Genomic DNA, 23,153 nt, shown 5'->3' with positions numbered 1-23,153 from the left:
GGGGTCTAATTCCATGGCTATAATAAATTTATAAATTAAAAAAACACAACTGGGACGTTTTAAAATGCTGTAATAATTAAAATGGATCAAAATGCCGATTATAGCAAACCGTAGAAAATATTAGATGTTATGTTTTATTATCTTTTTTCAATATTTTCTATATCTTGTTGCCTTTTACGCAGACACGCCAGTGGATTTTCGTTCCCGGCACGCTTCATCCCCCTTACTAGTCCAAAAGCTAGCGATGAGTCACTCTCCATAATTTTTACCGTGGAGTATAGTTTTTTAACTTATGACACTTCTTAGGATTTCTTAAGCAACAAATCAATATTTACAAAAATGTCCTTGAGTGATATTATGTAATTCAAATATGTTTCTGGATGATATTTAACAGTCATGAATTTGATTAAGAACTTTGTTTTTGTTAGAAACTGACATGAAAATTAGTATAAGGATAAGGAAAACCTATTTTGAATTTATTTGAATTAACTTAATCTTAATACCTTTAAGGAGGTTTATCGGGTACGGAAGTACGTCTAAAGTCTAACAAAAGTTTCTGTAGATTCGCTAGTGACTAAAGTAGTAAGTCTTTAGATTTAGCAACGTCACACTTGGCTGGCGCGTTCGGCTCGGCGTTCGCTCACTCCCGTCCTGCATTCTGATTAGACTGTACTAAATCGTGAAAAATGTATTTATTAATATCTCGTCTCTTAGGTATCCAAACTAGTCATAATTTTTTTTGAGGATTTTCTTCATATTAATAAGCTTATATTAATTTTTTTATGAATACTTGTTCTTCAATTCCAAATCAGATAAACCTTAAAAAAGAGTAAAAAATACAAGAGGTAATATGTTTTTTTTTATTTTTTTTTTAAATCGTATTATTTCTGCCCAAAAATCTGCAATTATTGATTCGACCTTTTTTGTATTTAATATTTGTTTCAGATGTTCAAGAAACACCTCGAGGAGATGTCAGACGAAGAGGCCCTCCTCAATAATACAGAACTGAACCTTATTTTTGGTAAATTACCTCTGATATATGAAACACACGTAAAAATGCTCGATGAATTTCGATGGACTTCGGCCCATTGGAACGAAGATCGCAGTATAGGAAATATAATTGTAAAATATTCAACAGAACTGTTAAAGGCTTATCCCCCTTTTATTAACTATTTCGAAGAAATGAAGGAAGTGTTGTCCCAGTGCGACCAGAACAAACCTAGATTTCATGCCTTCTTGAAAGCGTGCCAAACAAGACCCGAATGTGGCAGACAGAGTCTCCAGGAACTTATGATAAGGCCAGTCCAGAGATTAGGAAGTATCAGTTTGTTGTTAAATGGTAAGTATTTGCAGATATTGTTAATTGTTTGGAAATCTGAAATTTCATTTTTAACAAGTTAACTGAAACTTCTATTTTTAATGACTTGGATTGGATATGAATAGTCATCTGTTCTGGTGTAATAATAAATCTGTGAAGTGAAGTCACTTTTTAGAGTCATTGAAATTTTATGGAAACACGAAAATGGTGTGGTACGGGGCATATACACTACACTCTGATTTTATAACTGTTTATAAGCAACAAAAATACACTACAGTATAGGTTTCCTTTTAGAACTAAAGTTTTAAGCTGATCCAAGCTTATATGCAGTGTATTTGTCAAAATATATACAGAATGTGCCAGAATTTGTGGGCAATCTCGCGGATTTATATAGGGAACGTTAAAATAACATGACAAGTCTATATAAAATTTTTCTCTGGAGGACCCCCCTTCCGAGATACATGCCCCTAAATGTTGCCCCTGAAAATCGATTTTTTTTTTTTTTTAGTAACTTAAATTACTTGACAATAATGTCAATTTTTTTTACACCCTTTACGATAAAGGCACAAAAATAATATTTTTAGATAGCTTGAACCTTAATCTAAAAAAAAGGTACTCTTGTTTGACATCGATAAAATTAATCGTTGTCGAGAAAAAACAATTTTTGTTTAATATGATTTTTTATATCCGTAAAACGAAATAAACCGATGAAATTTGCATTCTTTCTGTGCCACTTATTTATATTTGTTTTTTCCTAAAAATAATTAAATTACATAAAGTATTTTAAAAGTTATTAAAAAAAATCGATTTTCAGGGGCGTCCTTTAGGAGCCTGTATGTCCATAGGAGGAAAATTTTTTATAGAACCTTGCCATATTATTTTAACATCCCCTGTATAAATCCGAATGCTTGGCTACATATTCTGGGAGACCCTGTATATTTTATTATTAGCTCTTGCGTTTTTACTTATAACAGGGTTCGTAGTGGCCGGGAAAACCGGGAATACCGGGAAAAGTCAGGGAATTCGTTATTCTTCATAAAAAACAGGGAATAGTCAGGGAATTTTAAAAATATTCATGAAAGTCAGGGAATTTGATGTTTGCAACTGGAAATTTTGTGAAAGCCGGCCCTGTGTTCTTGAAAGAGAAAACTATTTGTGGTTTTGAAACCTTTATAAGAGGTTCTTAGGGGATAAAAAAGATTATGGAGTCCAGTCGAGGAAAAATTTAATGCATAAACACCAATTAGTATGTAAAAATGAACTACAAGTGACCTGGATTTTATTTTGATAAGTCAGGGAAAACCTGGAAAAGTCAGGGAATTTTTCATTACTTTTGAACTATGAACCCTGTATAAAGTCGATTCAAATTCAAACATTTTTTCTAAATTCTATTGAATCAAGTTACAGTATTATTCGATACCAAAAATCAAGGTACCTATGTAAAAGATATCTAACTTCATAAACAAGATTCTTAACTAATGATTGGGGGAAACAATTACTTGATGGACTATACTTCGTGGTCGAAATTATAGAGAGTGACTCAAGACATAATATAAAACCGCTACTACTATAAAGATAAAGAGTATAAAATATAAAATGATTTTTATAACAGTTCAATATTATTTGTCTTGTTTAAATGATGTGCCGCTCTCTATACACATCGATAGGATCTATAATTGTCTATAGACTGAGTTACATTTATAGTTTTATTCTCTACACGCATTCTAAATATAGGTTACAATGACTTTTATAATAGTATTTCTCACTGTTTGTGTTAGTTGGGAGGAGTTACAGAAGAAAAAAATAAAATAAAAAAATAGTTTATTTGTATTATACTTCTTGGTCGAAATTATGGAGAGTGACTCTGACATAATATAAAAACACTATTACTATAAAGCGTATAAAATATAAAATGATTTTTAATATTATTTGTCTTGTGTTAAATGATGTGCTGCTCTCTATACACATCAATAGGATCTATAATCGTCTATCTTTGTCTATTGCACTTATAGGACTTATAGGAAAATGCTTTTTCAGTGGGTGTAAACGGACGTACGTAATATTTGATTTAGTCATCGTTAGAAATGCCATAGAATATGCGGACATGCGGAGTGCTGATTACGTGGCTTTAATAAATTTATAAATTAAAAAAATACAACCGGGAAGTTTTAAAACGTAGTAATAATTAAAATGAATCAAAGTGACGGTTGTAGCAAATGGTCTGTTGGTCATAACCTATGCGATGCGGAATTAATAATGGTAAAAAATGTATATGAAGGAATTTGGGCATGAAACTAGCAGGAAAATTAATGGATTTTTCTTTAAAAATGAAATATCAATGATAAAAAAAATTCAAGCTGCAATAGCTGAAGATGAGGTATCCCTAAATTTTCTGATAGGGTTGAGGTAGAACAATGCGTAATGAATTTTCAATATTTGAAATGGAATCGGAATAGTATGCTCGTTGAAAAAGACGAAATTGTATTATGGTGAAGAGAATACGAAAAAATATAGAGAACTTTGTGCACCTGCCAAGAAGATATATTACATGGATGAAACATGTTTAAACGAAGGTCATACTGTATCAAAAGTTTGGTAGGATGGTAATGTTAAAAATAAGAGAGAAGCATTTTTAGATGGATTTTCTACTGGATTAAAGACACTTTCTGGAAAAGGACGAAGATTGATAATAACACATATTGGAAGAGATATGGGATTTTTAGAACATGGTTTGTATGTATTTAAGTCACGAAAGACGGGAGATTATCATATCTAGAACCAGAAGCAGTTAATGTGATGGATAACGCACCTTATTATAGCAGAAGACTCGAAATGTTACCAACTTCAGCATGGACAAAAGCAAATATGGACAATTATGGACTGGTTAAAATTGAAAAACATTTAACATACAGAGACCATCCTAAAAGTACAATTAATAAAAATTGTACAAATAGAAAAAGTTCTATACATTAAGTATGTAGTGGATGGTATGTCTAAAGCTCAAGGAGTTTGTATACTCCGTTTACTGCCATACCACTGTGAATTAAACCCGATCGAGTTAGTTTGGGCACAAATAAAAAATGAAGTTGCTCGAAATAACACCACTTTTAAAATAAACAAAGTGAAATAATTATTACATTAGGCTATTAACAATGTCACTGCTGAAACATGGCGTAAGTGTATTGAACATGCACGGAAAGATCCCATATGTGGGATCTTATGGAAGTTTTCATAGAACTACTCATTACTCATTTAGGGGAAGATGATTCCAGTGATAGTGATAGCAACAATGACAATTAAAAACAGTGATATGTGAAAATTTTCCTATACAGGGTGTCCCGAAATTCATGCAACAAAACTTGGTCACAGATTCTTAAGACAAATGTAGGGGACCCGTCGTATTTTTTATTTTTGCCAAGTGGCCTCCTCTTTCGAAGTTACAGCACCCTGAAATCCGTCCCTAAGAATAATCTTTTTTTTATATCTCAGAACCCTGTTGTACCCCCCTTGTCTTAGGAGCCAAAAAAATTTGGTCGCATATTTAAGTTTCTTAAAAATTATCTGTCCACTAGGAAGACATTAAATTTATAAACTTTTTGTCTATACTTTTTTTGTAAAACGCAATGTTTTCGAGAAAAATGTCAAAATGTGATCGAATGCATATTCACCATTTTCCTCAAAAACATTGTGTTTTACGAAACAAATATCAAGAGACAAAACAGTTTCTAAATTCAATGGCTTTCTAGTTAACTAATAATTAAAAAAAAAATTAAATTTGCGACCAAATTTTTCTGCACAGAGGGGGCCCACGAAAAAGTGTCTTAAGGGGGTTTCTCACCAAAAAGCGTAGCACTGTGAGATTCCACATGTCATAAAACCCCTATGTACCAAATTTAGTGATTCTCGTACAACATGCTTTTGAGATATAAAAAAGACTTATTCAGGGCAGATTTCGGGGGGCTGTAACTCCGAAAGAGGGGGCCAGTTGGCAAAAAGAAAAAATACGTGTCTCCTAAATTTGTCTTAAGAATCTATGACCAAATTTTGTTGCATGTGTTTCAGGACACCCTGTATAGTGACAGTAAAGTGAAAGTGTGTCAGTATAGTGAAAGTGTAACAGTGAAGGGAAAATGTGACCGCAATAATATTCGTGTGAGATAATTATTATAAAATATGTAAGTACTTAAATATATTCATAGTCAAATATCTTGTAAGCCGGGTGGTGATGGGTCATCAATGCCAAGGGGCATTTTTTAGAAAACAATTAAAATTTAAAAACAAAATGTTGCTAAAATATTTTTGAAGTTTTTTTGATAAAACCTCGAAAAATAATAGATGTTATGTATTATTACGTTTTTTCCATATTTTCTATATCTTGTTGCCTTCTAAATTGATGCGCCTATGGATTTTCGATCCCCGTACGCTTCATCCTCTTTACCTAGTCAAGAGCTAGTGATTAGTCACTCTCCATAATTTCGACCGCGAAGTATAGCATAATACCTTCAAAATAAAGTAAAAATGCATAGACTACATTCAGTTCACGCAAATTGGGCTGCACAAATCTGTACGAACGTGCCAGGCAGGCAATGTGTGGAGAAAACAGCGTTACGGTTTCACCGTTCTGCGAAATCTGTTTGGGTTAGATACGTTGCCTTTCTTGGTTTGCATGATTTGGTCCGCAGGGTCCTGTTGCTTGAATGGAACAAAATCTGTGGGGCCCTTACGGAAGATGCTTGAAATGACATTTCTAATATTACTTTTCTGAAAAATTACTCATAATGTCTTGAGGCACTTAAACACATTTGCACGATCAGTGACAGTATATATTCAGTACTACAATTGATGCGTTGTGATATTTGGGTGTCATTATTTCAGATATTTTAAAGCACACGACAAAGTCGAATCCCGATAATGCAGCTTTGGAACAAGCATTGGCAGCTCTACGAGAAGTAATGACACATATAAATGAAGATAAAAGGAAAGCTGAAGGTCAAGTTACCTTGTTCAATATCTTCAATGACATTGACAACTGCCCTGTAAGTTTTGTATGATATGTAGTTTCTAACAGCTGCTTTACATTGAGATTTTATTCATGAATAAATTCACGAAGTTTTTCATGAATTAATTCATCAATTTATTCATAAAGGGTTTGGTCATACATTGTTTTAAACTTAAAACTTAAACAAATTAAACTTAAAAACAGCTACTACCAACTTTGAAAGCAAGTCATAGCAAATAAAGACAAATTGAAAATGAATACATTTTCTTGAATAAGTTGAGATTAGTTATTTTTTTTAGTTAGATAATACGAAAAAAAATTGTAATCATAATAATTTACCAGTTCACGTTTTATAAAAGGATCAACTAATTCTGATTGAGATGAGAGATTTTCTCCTGCAATTTTTTAGAAATTTATGCCATATCCCCTTTTAAAATGTTGAAGCAAACTCTTGCTGTAAACTCCTTACCATTTTCATAAGTAGGAAAGTATCACTTTTTTCTTTTAATTTAATTACGTCGCTAGAAACTGGCAAGTGTTTGTCATGGTGTTTAAGAAACCATTTATAAAGGTTTTCTCAATGTTTTTTTATAAAGCCATTGTTTCTTGCCTCAACATATTCAGTTGCTAAAGGCGTCACAAAAGCTTTTTTGTCAAGTTCTTCTAATATTTTATTTTTGTTCAACAGCGTTTTAAACAGTTACTTCTTTTGCCACCCATGTTTACCCAAATCACGCCACTTCAAAGAGTGACCCTAAAAATATCCCGTTTTTTCACAATTCGCAGAGAACTAAAGAAAATCCCCTATTTAAGGGTTGAAAAGACACCCAAAATGAAGTATTGAATATTACCAATAAATATAAAAACTATTAGCATGTGAATTTTTCTATCGAATGATTCTTGATACAAAGAAAGATTTATTCTCATGACTGAAATAACCATGTTGAATTAGAAAATCCACCCTTAAGCGCGCTCAGGAGGTGGAGTCATCCCCAAAAATAGAGAATGTCGGAAATAATTGTAAAAATTCCAAAAAAAATATATATTAGATAATTGACATGCTAATAGTTTTTATATCAATTGGTAATATTCAAATTCTTCATTTTTTTGCATTTTTTCAACCCCTAAGTAGGGGTGATTTTTAAAACTTTTAAAATACTAAAAACTATGCTCATTTTAGTTTTTTACGACAAGTAATTTGCGACCAAAAACATATTTTTATGTATTTTTTAAAATTCTCTGAGAATTGTGAAAAAACGGGCGAAAATCACAGGTTTTTAGCAGTCTCACTTTAAACGAGTTAGACAGTAACTCACTACTGTGTAATGAATGCACATTCCCAATTCACTGTTCACTTAAATGAGCAGTAAATACGCCACTAGGGTGTGTTCACATAATCAGGAGTCTACTGTAATATTAATTCTTGAAAGGAGTACAGCTTATCAAAAACAAACCTTAGGAGCGTTATCAGAATATGCCTTTTTTATATTATTTGGGACCATGAGCAAATTTTTTTGCATACAAAAACTTTTGTTTAACACTTGCATCTTTGTGATTTTTCAGGAAAAAAAAATCTCATGAGATTGTCTGTCTAAAGAATATCTGAATATCTAAAGACCTAATCTGTATATCTATCTTTACCATTGTATATTTTATAATGCTTCGGTGTTTTTGAGTCCTTTCTGCTTAACTCTTTATGTACTGACGAGATTCTGTAGTCTCTTAATGTAGAAGAACAATCTATTGGAAAATAGACGGAGTATTAAATTGAATTTATCGTTAAAACTTTCTATACCCTATATTTGTATTAGTTATACAAATCATAAGTGGCAGAACTAGTTAGAAGTGTGAGACACTATCTTTCCGTTGCTACATACGAGGGTCGGCTGAAAAGTAATGCCTCGAGTAATGCATACATGACCGCGGAGGGGGAACGAGAAGAGATATCCGCATGGGACAAAAAAAAATGAAAATAGAATTCTTTAGCGTCAAAATGATATATTTATTTTTATACGTAGTCCCCATTAACATTTATACATTTCTCCCAACGTGTGACAAATTTATTCATTCTGTCAACGAAAAAATTTTCGTCCTTTTCTTTGATTTAAGACTTTACTGCCTCTTTCATCTCATCGTTTGAAGCATAATGGTTATCCTTGAGTGAGGTTCCATCATTGGGAAAAAGTGAAAAAAAATCGGGAGAGTAGGGAGAGTGAGAAATAGGGCATGAACTTCAACTTGCATAGCGCTTTCTCAGTGGCTCCAACCTGGAACAGATTTTTTGATAACCAAGTCCTCCAATGATATGGCCTACACGTTGTTTCGATATTCCCAGATGTTTTGCACTAAGCGTTTGCGTGATTCGATGGTTATTTCGAATCAAACCGTCCACTTTCTTGCGATGAATTTCATCAGTTACGGAAACTGCCATCCTCAATATTTGCTTTACCAGGTTCACATTCGAGAAATTTCATCACCCATCGATTCACTGTACTTCCCTCAACAGTATCACCACCATACACCCCTTTTAATCAGCGAAAAATATTTACGTTTTCAGAGGTTAAACATCACGTGTATTTTTGTTTAAACTTCAATATTTTCAGAATACTTTTTAAGAAAAACAAAAAAAAAAACAGCGGTGGTTGTTAGTTAGCGAGGGCGGTGGGCGACAGACGATCTTACAAAGATCGACCACGTCAATTGCGCGTTATTTATCGTGATGTCATATCGAAGCTCACAGCAAGGCATTCTCGGGCATGGTTCCGCAAAAATATATACGTGATATGTAACAACAATCCCCCCTCCCCCATTTTGAGCAATAGTAATGTTATCCAAAGCCCCCTCCCCTCCCCTAATTGGACCTCGCGTGATTAATGGATGACCTCAAAGCAGTGGTACTCATCTCCATGATAACGGGTACCGAATGGGAAAATGCAGAGGTATTTTAACGAAACTTCGTACACTGGTAGAGGGGGATGCAGGTTTGTTATGCCACCGCACGCAGCACTGTAGATTGTTTTGTTGCTCTTGTACAGTCGTGTGTGCATTACTTTTCAGCCGACCCTCGTAGTTTAGAATAACCCTGTGTATATTTAAAATGGTGTAAAAGTTCCTGTATTTTTTAATTACAGTTGAAAGAAAGTTTCTATTGTAAGTCTCCTATTTCTGTATTATTTCTTCAGTTATAAAGATTTTAAATTTTATAATATTTTTACTGAAATACATACCATTACAAAAATTTTACCTGCCTAACAATATTTCCTTTACAGCCTGATATTGTGTCGTCTCACAGAAGCTTTATAGCAAAGTCCGAAGTGATACAGCTGTCCTCCTCAGAAGGCCTTTCGAGTAAAGGCAACAGTCTTGTTCTCTTCCTGTTCTCTGACCAGCTGGAGGTGTGCAAGAAGAAATCGAAAGCCTTCAACAGTCTGAAGAGCCCCTCTGGCGGCGGCAGCTTACAGAGCAATAAACCTTTGACGAAACCTTACAAGCACGTGAAGCTTATGGCTCTGAATACTATCAAACGCGTGATAGATATTAAAGAGACAGAGGACTGTCAGAAGGTTTTCAGTTTAGTGTGTAGAAATAATGACGAGCTTAAGGAGAGACTGTATTCTTTTGCGATGGCGGATGAGGAGGCCGACAAGACTGCCTTTTTGAAAACCCTTACGAGGCAGATGGCGAATAATGCGTGCACAGCTGATGCGGTAAGTCTTAATACCCATTATCTTCATAAATGCCTAAGTCCCACATGACCGCGATTGTTGAGCAAGCAAACTTACACTGGATGCAATGATTTACACTAAAGACAATAGTCCAAAGGAGTACATATTACATTTTTTATAAACATTGAATTTTAATTTGCAAAATGTTTCTTTTTTCAATAGAAAAAAAGAAATTACATTTTTACTTACAAAATAATCATAATCATAATTTGAATTTTTATCACATTCTAATACAGGGTGGGCCACCAGTAACGCCTCGGTCGCTAGGGACCAAACGGCAAATGTTGCAGAAACCCTTTTAGGTGGGTATGTGTAGGTTGATTACGGCTACATTTTAAAAATATTTTGAAATATACAGGGTGTTCAAGAAAAGCGTACCATATCAAAGTTATGTATTTTTAAATGGAACACCCTGTATTTTACTACATTTTTGAAAGCACCGTAAAAAATAGGTGAATTTTATTAAAGGTTCTGCATACCTAGGACTTACAGTTTGCGAGATATTTAATTTTTAGTGAAAATGCAGGCTTAGCATAGAAATTTAATTTTTGCAATAAAAAAATAATTTTAAGGAAGCATCTTTGGAGAGTGTATTTTAGATCCTTGAAGTTATAAATTACTATATTTGTCTTCACTTAGTATTATACAGGGTGTTNTTATCTTCATAAATGCCTAAGTCCCACGTGACCGCGATTGTTGAGCAAGCAAACTTACACTGGATGCAATGATTTACACTAAAGACAATAGTCCAAAGGAGTACATATTACATTTTTTATAAACATTGAATTTTAATTTGCAAAATGTTTCTTTTTTCCATAAAAAAAAAGAAATTATTTTTTTACTTACAAAATAATCATAATCATAATTTGAATTTTTATCGCATTCTACAGGGTGGGCCACCAGTAACGCCTCGGTCGCTAGGGATCAAACGGCAAATGTTGCAGAAACCCTTTTAGGTTAGGTACATTTTAAAAATATTTTGAAATATACAGGGTATTCAAGAAAAGCGTACCATATCAAAGTTATGTATTTTTAAATGGAACACCCTGTATTTTACTACATTTTTGAAAGCACCGTAAAAAATAGGTGAAATTTATTAAAGGTTCTGCATACCTAGGACTTACAGTTTGTGAGATATTTAAATTTTAGTGAAAATGCAGACTTAGCGTAGAAATTTAATATTTGCAATAAAAAAATAATTTTAAGGAAGCATCTTTGGAGAGTGTATTTTAGATCCTTGAAGTTATAAATTACTATATTTGTCTTCACTTAGTATTATACAGGGTGTTCAAAAAACTGCTGAGTACTTCTCTCAACTTTATACATATGTTTACTTTGAGAGTTAGGAAATTTAAAACTCTTTCAAATTGTGTTTAAGTTCCCTATACCTATCTCTAACGGTATTGGAGATATTTGTGCCGTTTCGTTTTTTATCGAATTTTTTTGTAAAATGTATTCACGTGTCTTTATCGAGGTCTTTATTGAATTAGTTTGGGCTCTTTTTAATGACGTCTCTTTAAATATAAGGAGAAAAATGTGAATGCAATTAGATGGCACACCTGCACATTTTTCATATTCAGTGAGAAATTATATAAATCGAAAATTTAAAAATAAATGAATAGGTAGGAATGGTCCATGTCAGTGGCTACCTAGGTGTCCAAACCTCCCGTAATGGACTTCTTTGTTTCAGGCTATATAAAAACTTGTTCACAGTGTTCCACCTACTACTTACAATGATATGAAGGGATTAGATATGCATTTGCCACAATCACCCCAAATATTCTAAAGAATGTGAGAATATAATTTGAAGATAGAATAAGATGCTGTATTCAAGAGAATAGTTATCAATTCAAACATCTATCAAAATTTTTCTTTGTTTCTTCTAAAAGTAAAATTTTCTTTAATAAATATAATAAATATTTTTCATGTTCATAAATAATTCAGTTACTTACACAAACATATCTATACAAAATTAATGATTTTAATATTTTTTATTAGAAAACTTTTTTGAATATTGTCATGATAATGATAAAAGAAAGTTTTACTTTTAGAAGAAATAAAGAAAAATTTTAATTGATCGAATTGATAACCATTCTCTTGAATACAGCATCTTATTCTATCTTCAAATAATATTCTCACGCAAATGCACCTCTAATCCTTATATAGTCCAATTAACTAAGCCTTTAAATCGAAATTTTGTCAACTTCCATGAATTTTTAATATGAGTTAGTTTAAGGTATATTATAACAATAAGTGAGAGTAATTTTTTGTTCAACCCCCGGCCAAGGGTGGAAAAAGATAAAACAAAGGGCTTTTTCAAGNTATTCAGAGCGACTTACAGCGGATTGGTGTAACGACTGCGCTCGGGAGATCGTGCATTACATTGCGTCTATCAAGGCTTTACACCCTTAGATAATCGGTAGACTGTTTTCTTTGGTTCTCTTATAAACTAAAGTATTTGAGAAAAAAAAATAGCCTTTTAGCAATAAATCAAAAAAGTTTATTTTTTAACACATTCCGTCAGTGGTAGACCCTTAATGGCCCCGTTTCCGCCGCGGTAGACTATCATTATCCTGTATTTTTAGGTATAATTGATCACTCTACAAAGTTTCACACTCCACATAAGACATTTATGACATGACATTTACGTATTATTTATTTACATGTTTCAAACTAATGTTTGCCTCCACATTGGCGCGGTAGACTGCTGTTCCGTTTACTTGTGATATAAAAACAACAAAATAAGAAAAAATCAGCTTTGTAGGAATAATTACATCAATAGTGTCGCTGCCTCCCGGGCTATAAGTTATTCTACTGTGCAAATAACTAGGTAAGAGCAAATTTTTTATTTTATATATAAATTGTAACGTTTTTAACAAAATTTGTTGTTTTATGTTTATAAAATTTAATGCATTTAACATGTCCTGTATTGAAGTATATCTACTACACTGCAAAATAATCCTCATAGCTTTATTCTGCATTTTCTGTAGAGTCTGAATCTCATTGTTATTTAAAAATAATAAAATCGTTGAACAATATTCAAAATGTGGCGCAATTATCGTTTTATAAATGGTCAGTCTGGCAAAAAATGATAAATCCTTAGATATACGCCTTAAGAAATTAATTTTTTTGGCAACTTTTTTAACAATATATGCGGTATGTTGTTTAAAACACATACATTCATCCAACATCACACCCAGATATTTTATCTGATGGACTCTTTCTAGTTTCTCGTTATTTAATTTAATATAATCCTCTATCGAAATTTTATTCAATGTATGTTTTTTGCCTAATACTAACCACTTACATTTATCAATATTTACTTTCAAATTATTGTCACAAAGNTCAATCATTCCCAACGTGCTCCAAATTCAACTTTCATTACATAGCAAAATAAATTAATTGCAGTGTGCCATGGGGAAAATAACTAGTCTGACAGTTAACAGAGATGTCAAATATTTTTAACACTCTTAATAGTAACAAATAAAAATATGGTGATATAAATAAAAGCTAAAAAATAGATGCATATGAGATTATTTATTAAACTATTGTATGCGGCTGAAACTTGTACATAACATTTTAACAGATTTAAACCATTTAGTTTAGTTTAACAAATTAACCAAATATCTTAATTTCTTTAACAGAAGATTTGCCCTAGTCAAGACAGATTCAACTTTCAAAATGTCCGCCGTTTGCCCTAATGCACGCACGTAACCTGTTTTGCAAAGAAAATAGGTTCCGGTATAGTTTGTGCTTCACATTGAGTTCATTAAATGCATTTTCTATACGCTGACGCAACTGTTCNGATTTCAAATGTGTCTTTAATAACATTTGTGGGAATCCCATCACATCCTGATTTAGTTGGTAATGCATCAATAACTTCTTCCCTCCAATATCATCACAAGTAGTAGGTGGAACATTGTGTACAAGATTTTTTATATAGCTCGCAACAAAGAAGTCCGTTACGGTGAGGTCTGGACATCTACGTGGACACTGACATGCACCATTCCTACTTATCCCATACTAAATTTTCGATTTAAATAATTTGAAATGAATATGATAGCATCCTCATTTTTCTCAATATATTTGAAGATACATCATCAAGCAGAACCCAAACCAATTCAATAAGGACCTCCATAAAGACACGTGGATACATCTTACAAAAAAAAATCAATAAAAACAAAACGGCTCAAATATCTCCAATACCGTTGGAGATAGGTATAGGGAACCTATACACAGTTTGAAAGAGTTTTAAATTTCCCAACTCCCAAAGTAAAAATATACTGGGTGTTCCATTTAAAATAACCAAGTTATTGCTGTTTAAAGTTGAGAGAAGTATTCAGCAGTTTTTTGAACACCCTGTATAATACTAAGTGACGACAAATATAACAATTTATAACTTCAAGGATCTAAAATAGACCCTCTAAAGCTGCTTCCTTTAAATTATTTTTTTATTGCTAATATTAAATTTCTACGCTAAGCCTGCATTTTCACAAAAATTAAAATATCTCACAAACTGTAAGTCCTAGGTATGCAGAACCTTTAATAAAATTCACCTATTTTTTTACGGTTTTTGAAAAATGCTGTAAAATACAGGGTGTTCCATTTAAAAATACATAACTTTGATATTGTACGCTTTTCCTGGAGACCCTGTATATGTCAAAATATTTTTAAAATGTATCCATAATCAACCTACACATACCCACCTAAACAGGTTTCTGAAACATTTGCCGTTTGGTTATTAGCGAGCGAGGCGTTACTGTAGGCCCACCCTGTATATTGAAAAAGTATTTTTTGATTGAAAAAGGTTGTCGCTTTAAAAATATAGGCTCTCCTTTAATCCAATTTTATTCAGAGATAATGAAAATATTATTAATAAAACACAAAAAATGTCCGTGCTTCATAATTTTTTTTTTATTATTTAAATACAGGCTGTCTCCTAAAAAACGTCGCAAGCCATAACTCCATTATTTAGAATCTCATTTTAAGAAACAAAAAATTAAATGAAATGGCTCTATTTATACTATAGAAGAGGAAGCCTATTAGAGCTTACTTATTTTTTTTTTGAAAAGCTATTTTCTCAAATGGCAATATAGATTTTTTGTTATTTAATTATTGTGCAAATTTATTTTCTGAATCCAAGGATGTATATGAACTTGACTTTTGTAAAGCATTTATTACAGAAAAGACGACAAAATATTAGCTGATTCCGCATTCGGCGTCTGGCCACTAATTCATGACGAATGTATTTTAACTAATCATCTGAAAGCCCTGAAATCTGCCCCTAAGAAGTCTTTTTTATATCTCAAAACCATGTACGAGAATCACTAAATTTGGTACACAGGGGTTTTGTGACATGTGGAATCTCACAGTGCTACGCTTTTTGGTGAGACACTTTTTCGTGCCCCCCCTTGTCTTTGGAACCAGAAAAATTTGGTTGCAAATTTGAATTTTTAAAAAATTATTAGGTAGTTAGCTAGAAAGCCATTGAATTTAGAAACCCTCTCTTGATATTTTTTTCATAAAACGCAATGTTTTTGAGGAAAGTTGCGAAGCACAATATGCATTTGATCATACTTTGACATTTTTCTCAAAAACATTGGGTTTTACGAAAAAAATATAAAGCGACAAAAAGTTTCTAAATTCTTTTAATTTAATGCACTAATAATTTTTAAGAAATTTAATTATGCCACCAAATTTTTTTGGCTCCAAAGACAAGGGCGCCCATGAAAACTTGTCTTAAGGGGGTTTCCCGCCAAAAAACGTAGTACCATCGGATGGCACATGTCATAAAACCCCTGTGTGCCAAATTTACTGATTCTCGTACAACAGAGTTCTGAGATATAAAAAACAGATTAATCTTAGGGGCGGACTTCAGGGGGCTGTAACTCCGAAAGATGGGGCCACTTGGCAAAAATAAAAAATATGGGTCCCCTAAATTTGTCTTAAGAATCTATGACCAAATTTTGTTGCATGAATTTCGGGACACCCTGTACAAAGTTTAAAGCAAAATAACATTTAAACACAAAACAGCGAAGAACAACAAACACAAAACAACTAAAGAAACTAATTCGTCGTTCTCTATTGTTTTCCTCTAATGCCTGTACTTTTTTAGGAATGTATGGCTTGAATTTGTGTTTTTTCAGTACTGCATGTACAGTTCTCTCTGATGCTCTAATATTATTTAAAATTTCCTGAATTGAAGTTCTTGGGTTTTCTTCAACATTAAGAAGGTACATCGGGGTCCGTGGGAAGTGAGGAGCGCGGGGGGGTCCCATGCTTTTCTTATGGGACTAAAACCCCCTGCCAATTTAAAAAAAATTAAATTCTATTGAAATTATTTGTGATAAACATTATCTATATAACAAAAATATCTACTCATATGCACATATCATACATATAAGGTGTGAGATCAGGGCCTCAAGCAGGCCACAAACCTCTAGTAATTATTCTGAGGGTTGTTTTCGCTGTACAGCAAGAAATAAACGCTCTCTCAACGGTAATAATAAAGAGTTTTATTGAAAACTAACGTATAGAAAACTTGTACGGAAAAAAACGTGTTGACGGTTTGAGGGTTTGCTGGAGAGTGACTACTGTTTGGAGTCGGTCATAGGTATATTGGTAGTTGCTGGTAGAAGTCCCTGCTCCTTGGCGCCACTCTGCAGGGGTCGTCTTCCGGGAACCCCGTGGTGCGTCCGGCGGCGTTCTTGACATTGTGCTTAAAAATGGGTCACTTGCGAACATGTGTACCCACAAATCTATTACCATAAAATTTCTGAAGATATCTTATAACTTCTACTGCAGTATGTGCTGTAACTCCATCCTGTTGAAAATACCCATGTTTCAGTTCACTGTCATACATTAATTCTATGGCTTGTAAAATGTTATGGTATTGTTTTCCATTTGTTACTTGTCACAAAAAAATTGAGCCTATTATCTGTCTTTTTGAAACTGTTGCCAATAACCTTTCTCTTGAGGCAGCAACGTTGTTTCAATAAAATTATGTGGATTTTCTGGAGCCCATGTTCTGTAATTCTGACTGTTTGCATAACCAGATAAATGCACCCTCTTCCGAATAAAATGTCAGGTCTAAGAAATTATCGTGGTTTAAGTGTTCATTAAACCATCGACAATATCGTACTCGTTTGTTGTGATCAGGACGTACCTCCCGCACAATAGAAACCTTATAGGGATTAGTCCAGTCGGTATCTGTTTTAAAAGTAGGTTGTATGGATGTTTCATATAGTAAAACTAATTTTTGCTGGAAATAGTTCTAAATATTATGTAAAATAATAATTATTGTGATATGCACCAGCTGAAAAAGTTGTGTATAATTGTAAGCGCAAGAAAATGTAATATAAAATTTAAAAAAGGCGCATTTTTCTCCCTTCTTTCATGTATAACTTGGAGAATATTGACATTAGAAAAAATAATCAAAGGAAAAAAGTTTCGTTTTGAGATTCTCTTCAAAATAAATGTAGTCTGAAATTTTTATTTTAGGAAACACGTGTTGGTTGTTCTTAAAAACTTCCAAATCCTTGTAATTATAAATTAATTTGATGTTGTTCATTTGTATAGTATCTATGTAAATAGTACACAAGGGTCAGCTTCCGTCTGTACAATTTCAACTATGACAATTTGTTGCGGGTTGCCTAAATATGTGACGTCACACTAAAAGAGTAAATTATTTATGTCCTAAAACAATTTTATTATATTGATGGTAAATATGGGTATGACGTATCAAAAAACATTTACATTTTCATTAAAATACATATTCATTAAATTCCTGCTCGGCAAGAATCAACGGGAAGTACCTTATTTAAACATGTCGGTGCCAAATATGAAAATGAACCTGTAAATTTAGATGTAGAATGTTGAGGAATAATGTATAAGTTAGTTCTTAAATTTATACCATGCACATCAGAATTTCTGGAAAGTAAATTAAATAAATACTTTGGCATTTCATTTTTACAGAGTCGATATAGAAACATTATTAAAAGATATTCAATTTTTATAGACAGGTTAGGTTCAGATAATCTTCTTAAATATGGAGTAATATGTTGTCTATAAGGTACACAGCTAACAAACCTGATGCATGCATTCTGAATTCTTTGAATTTTTGTTTATTATACTATGGTAAAAAATGGTAATAAACTTGACTACAATAAAGTATATTAGGATAAATTATTGCTTTAATAATCTTTAATTTAGTTTGTTCATCAAGTAAGTTTTTTAGATGATATATTGATTTTAATTTATAAAAACATTTTGAGAATACTCGATTTACATGTTCGTTAAATTTTAAATCATTATCGATTATAATACCAAGATTTTTGGCTGACTTCACCCAGTTGATAATAACCCCATTCACCAAAATATTGTTATCAGCACATATTTTATCCCTTTGACGTTCATTCCCCATACACATAGCGACTGTCTTAATTGGATTCACACGTAAACCATTATCACTGCACCAATTATAAAAATCTGTAGTGTCTTCATTGAAAAGAGACAAAGCTTCATTACTTTGAGACGCAGAAAATAACTTATACAATTGGACATCATCAGCGTACAAGTGCACCTGACAATGTCTTATAATCAATGGCAAATCAAATGTAAACATTGAAAACAATAGCGGCCCAAGAATACTTCCTTGAGGTACACCGCACACAGGTGTCTGAAATTGAGAATATTGGTCATTAATTTTCACTCTCTGCATACGTCCATGAAGATAACTGTAAAACCAGTCGATAGCCCGAGGATCAAAACCCATGTATTTCATTTTGCTTAATAATGCAATTGATTGATGCAATTGGTTTGAAATCTGTATATTAAAAAATCGCCGAGAAAAGGACCCTAGTTAGGGGTCGTCCATTAATCACGTGAGGTTTTTAGGCCACTTTTTTACAAAGTGGCTACAAAAATTCAATATTTTCAGAATATTCTTTTGTGAAAATCAATAAAAAAACATTAAAAAAACAGCGGCGGTTGTCATCCAGTGCGGGCGGAGCAACGGACGATCTTACAAAGATCGACCACGTCAATTGGGCGTTTCTTATCGTGATGTCATATCGCAGCTCACAGCAAGACATTCTCGGGCATGGTTGCACGAAAATATACACATGATATGTAACAACAACCCCCCCTCCCCATTGTGAGCAATAGTGATGTTAACCAAAGCCCCCCTCCCCTATTTGGACTTCACGTGATTAATGGATGACCCCTTACCGTTTTTTTTTTGGTTTTTTGTTAATAACTTTTTTATTTTGCAACTTAAATGTCTTGCACCGACGCGAGATAATGTAATTACCTTTCGATCCTTTTTTGCCGAATTTCGATATCTTGACTTGGGCAGAACATATACGCGCTTGCGTTTTCAACTTTATAATTTTGCAGTACGTCGCCATTTTGAAATTGAGGTCCGGATTGCAGGAATTTATTGCGCATTGCAACAGTTATCTTTTCCTGTAGTTTCATCCAATTTAAATCGAATTTGTTCTTTCTGATAATTTAGCACATTTCTCTTTTCACCGCTAATTTTGCAATATAAAAAAAATTTTGCGAGCTTTCGCAAAAGCCTACACTGGAACAAAATCAATAAATATAGCTCATGTCGATTAGAGGCTTATTTTCGGAGATATAAGCGAAAAACTGAAAAAAAGCAATTATTTTTTTCTATAGTTATAAGCAATATGATGCTCGATCTCTACAAATACACAAATTTAGGCTTTTATTCTGTGTATTTTTTACTTAATTTTAAGCCCATAAAATTCGAGGTAGGCCCGATTTTTTAAACAGGCATGTGTTTGATCTAATTCACCCGGATTATATGTACATTTGATGCGTTGTCGTGTACTGTTGCTGTTACGTAAATTTTCCATTCATTAATTCATAAATATTAGTTAAATACAGCGCTAGTATGCATCTCGTCAAACAGTATCATATTTAAAATGGCAGTTTTCATTTTCCTTTCATTGTTTGCGTATGAGGATAGTCCCAGAAGTACCCGGCCTGGCCTAGAGATGGCGGTAGTTGTTTGAAAAATATCACTGTATTAGAAAGTACACAATCTATAAAGCATATGTTTCAAGTTTGAAAACGCCATGTTGTTTAGTATTTGTTTGACAGCCATCAATAGTGAACGTTTTCAGTGAATTTGTGAAAATGCAGAAAATTGGTCATTGTCTTGATGAAACAACACATTCTTCTTAGCCAAATGCGGCCGTTTTTGCTTGACTTCTTCGCTCAAATGTTGCATCAAGTTCGCATAATAATCGCCGTTGATAGTTTTTTCTTTTTCAAGATAGTCAATGAAAATTATCCCACGCACATCCCAAAAAACCGACGCCATGACCTTGCCTGCAGATGGAACGGTCTTTGCCTTCTTTGGAGCCGGATCTCCCTTTTCAGTCCATTGTTTTGATTGTTCTTTTGTTTCGGGTGTGAAGTGATGGACCCATGTTTCATCCATGGTTATGAAACGGCGCAAAAATTCTGCTTTGTTGCTGTGAAACTTCGCTAAACACTCAACAATTGAAACATCTACACGACACTGTTTTTGCCCGAGTGTGAGCAAACGCGGCACCCATCTTGCACACAGCTTTCTCATGTCCAAATTTTTAGATAATATGCAATGTACCACACTTTTTGAAATGCCTACTATGTCTGCTAGCTCGCGCACTTTCAGTCGACAATCATCCAGTACCGCTTTGTGGATTTTCTTCACCATTTCTGGAGTCGTCACCTCATTGGGTCGACCACTGCGATGCTCATCTTGGCAGCTCATACGGCCTCGTTTAAACTCTGCTACCCAATATTTTACTGTTGTAAACGAAGGAGCAGGCTCACCCAGAGTAGAATCTAGTTCAGCTTTTATATTGGTTGGGCTGAGGCCTTTCAAATAAAAGTATTGTATCACATAACGATGTCCAATTTTCTCCACTTTCACAAATTCACTGAAAACGTTCACTATTGATGGCTGTCAAACTTGAAACATATGCTTTATAGATTGTGTACTTTCTAATACAGTGATTTCAAACAACTACCGCCATCTCTAGGTCAGGCCGGGTACTTTTGGGACTGCCCTCGTACATATTCATCATGATATTGTGTATACATCAATTGGTCTCCTATTTAATTTTTCTATTTTTTAGGATTTATTCAAATACTTTCATGACAAGGCACTTTATAATCGGGCTCTAAATATTCCATTAAGTTTTGAATTGATTGCTTTTAGGTAAACTTTAGTGGCAATATTTTCTGATATCACATTGATGTTATTATGCGCAGCTAACAGGATAAGCTTCATTTCTTCTTTTCACTTTGTTAAAAAGTTATATTGAAATATAAATTGATCTCTTTCTTTTTCTTTGTAATGTGAAATATACCACAATGCTTGATTTCTAGTTTTAATATCTTTGGAATTGCAGTACTGCACTTCTTATTTTTGTGAGTAGAATTGTTCTTAGAGAGTTTAGATAACTGTAACATGTAAAAAAGGTATGGGTGATCAAACCAGTCAGTAAATATATTAAACTTGCATAAATTATGAAAATTGGACTAAATAGTTTTATTTTGGCCCCAGCTTGCTGGCACATACACTTCAGGGGCACCCTGTATTACGTAAGTGATCAAATGTGCCTAGTTAGCTGGGATCGCTTACAAACTAAGGTGATTTTCGCTTTTTTTAGGATAAATTCATGGCTTATTTAGAACCACAGCAACTGGACATAGATACGACTGACCTGAGTAATGGTACCCTCTCGAAAGCATTTAAGTTTGCCACGAAGACAAGGTTAAAGGTGGGGAGGGCGTTCTCCTTCAACAAAACACCGTCCAAATTAAAGAGAGCAGTGTCTTCAATGATGTCGCCATTTGGCAGTTCTACGAATCTCACTCCAGCATCCCAACTTGCTCAAATGAGGCTTGCCAGTTACAGTAATATTAATGTGAGTAAAGCACTCGTTATTGCTAACTGTTGCATACATAACCTTTTTCACAGGTAACTAATGATTGGTATTGTTTTGACATTTTTTTTGTGATCATTTTTACACTGAATTTTAATCGATAACATTTTATTTGTGATTGTATCTATTTATTTAATTCTGAGTATGTATTGAAATGTTTGGTAACAAATTATTAAACTAAATTTGTTTTATTTGCATGCAAATATGGTATGAGAACTTTCCTGAAAAATATATTATTTCTAAATTTCTGTTAACAATTAGAGGAATTTTAAGTTATGGTTGAATATTTTATTGTATTTTTATTAATATACTTAATTAATTAACTTTTGATTTATTCTTAATCCTCATTTTGGTTACTTGGGTGTGTATAAAATCGAAATTTTAAAATGTTAATAAAGATTTATTTAAAAATACAAAATAGCGCTAGATGAAATAGGGCGCTAATATAAATCTGCCTAAATAAAACATTGTTCAATTTAATTCATGTACAGGGTGGGCTAATTTCAACATTTTTGCGATATTTCTCATATATTCAGAGGACCTAGAGAAAAGGTAATCAAGATGTCTTTGACTTAATTTTTCAGAAAAATTGAATGACAATAATTGCATCTCGATACGTTGATTAGTTTAAAATATACAGGACTTTTAGTTTTTAATTGATTCTTAGTGATATCATTTAATTTGTTTATAGAAATTTTTGTTTCTGTAGGGTGATTTTTATTTATTTTTTTTTAATGAGGTGCTTTAATACTTCATGTTTTAAATGATACAGGGTAGATGTATGTACGGGACCCTGAAAAATATAGTCTTTTAAGGGGTTACACCACTTTAGAATTTTAAAAAAATGTTGTTTTTTGCTTAAAATAGAATATGAGACAAAAGGTTTTATACATGAAATTTTTTTTTTAATTGCGCTTTTCCTGAAGCGTGTCGAGCGTCTCTCATAGGGCTACCTGTGCTATGAACATACTCACTTGGAAGGTACCGCGTAGCTTCTTCCCTATTGATTTATTATAACTTCTCTAATACATTCATAGATGTCGTTACGGAGTACGCATGTACAATTCAAGCAAAATTTTCAAACAAAAGTACGTTAGTGTAGCGTCAGTGCACATTCATGTTTAAAACTCATTTTAAAACTTTAA

General features: G+C 33.1%; 1 protein-coding gene across 3 annotated transcripts in view; it reads left to right on the top strand.

Annotated features, from left to right (window-relative positions):
• The window catches only part of LOC108917610 (protein ECT2), a 63,726-nt gene that overhangs the window by 25,677 nt on the left and 14,896 nt on the right, over nt 1-23,153 (top strand). For all 3 annotated transcript variants that reach the window (XM_018724304.1, XM_018724302.1, XM_018724303.1), the window contains 4 exons: nt 946-1,339; nt 6,194-6,354; nt 9,587-10,024; nt 21,733-21,990. In XM_018724304.1, coding sequence (XP_018579820.1) covers nt 946-1,339; nt 6,194-6,354; nt 9,587-10,024; nt 21,733-21,990 — 1,251 coding nt within the window. The remainder of the gene's footprint in view (nt 1-945; nt 1,340-6,193; nt 6,355-9,586; nt 10,025-21,732; nt 21,991-23,153) is intronic.

This window comes from Anoplophora glabripennis, unplaced genomic scaffold (genome assembly GCF_000390285.2).
Source record: "Anoplophora glabripennis isolate ALB-LARVAE unplaced genomic scaffold, Agla_2.0 scaffold58, whole genome shotgun sequence".
Classification (NCBI taxonomy): Eukaryota; Metazoa; Arthropoda; class Insecta; order Coleoptera; family Cerambycidae; genus Anoplophora; species Anoplophora glabripennis.
The sequence above is the reverse complement of the archived record's forward strand: the minus strand, read 5'-3'. Positions and strand labels throughout refer to the sequence as shown.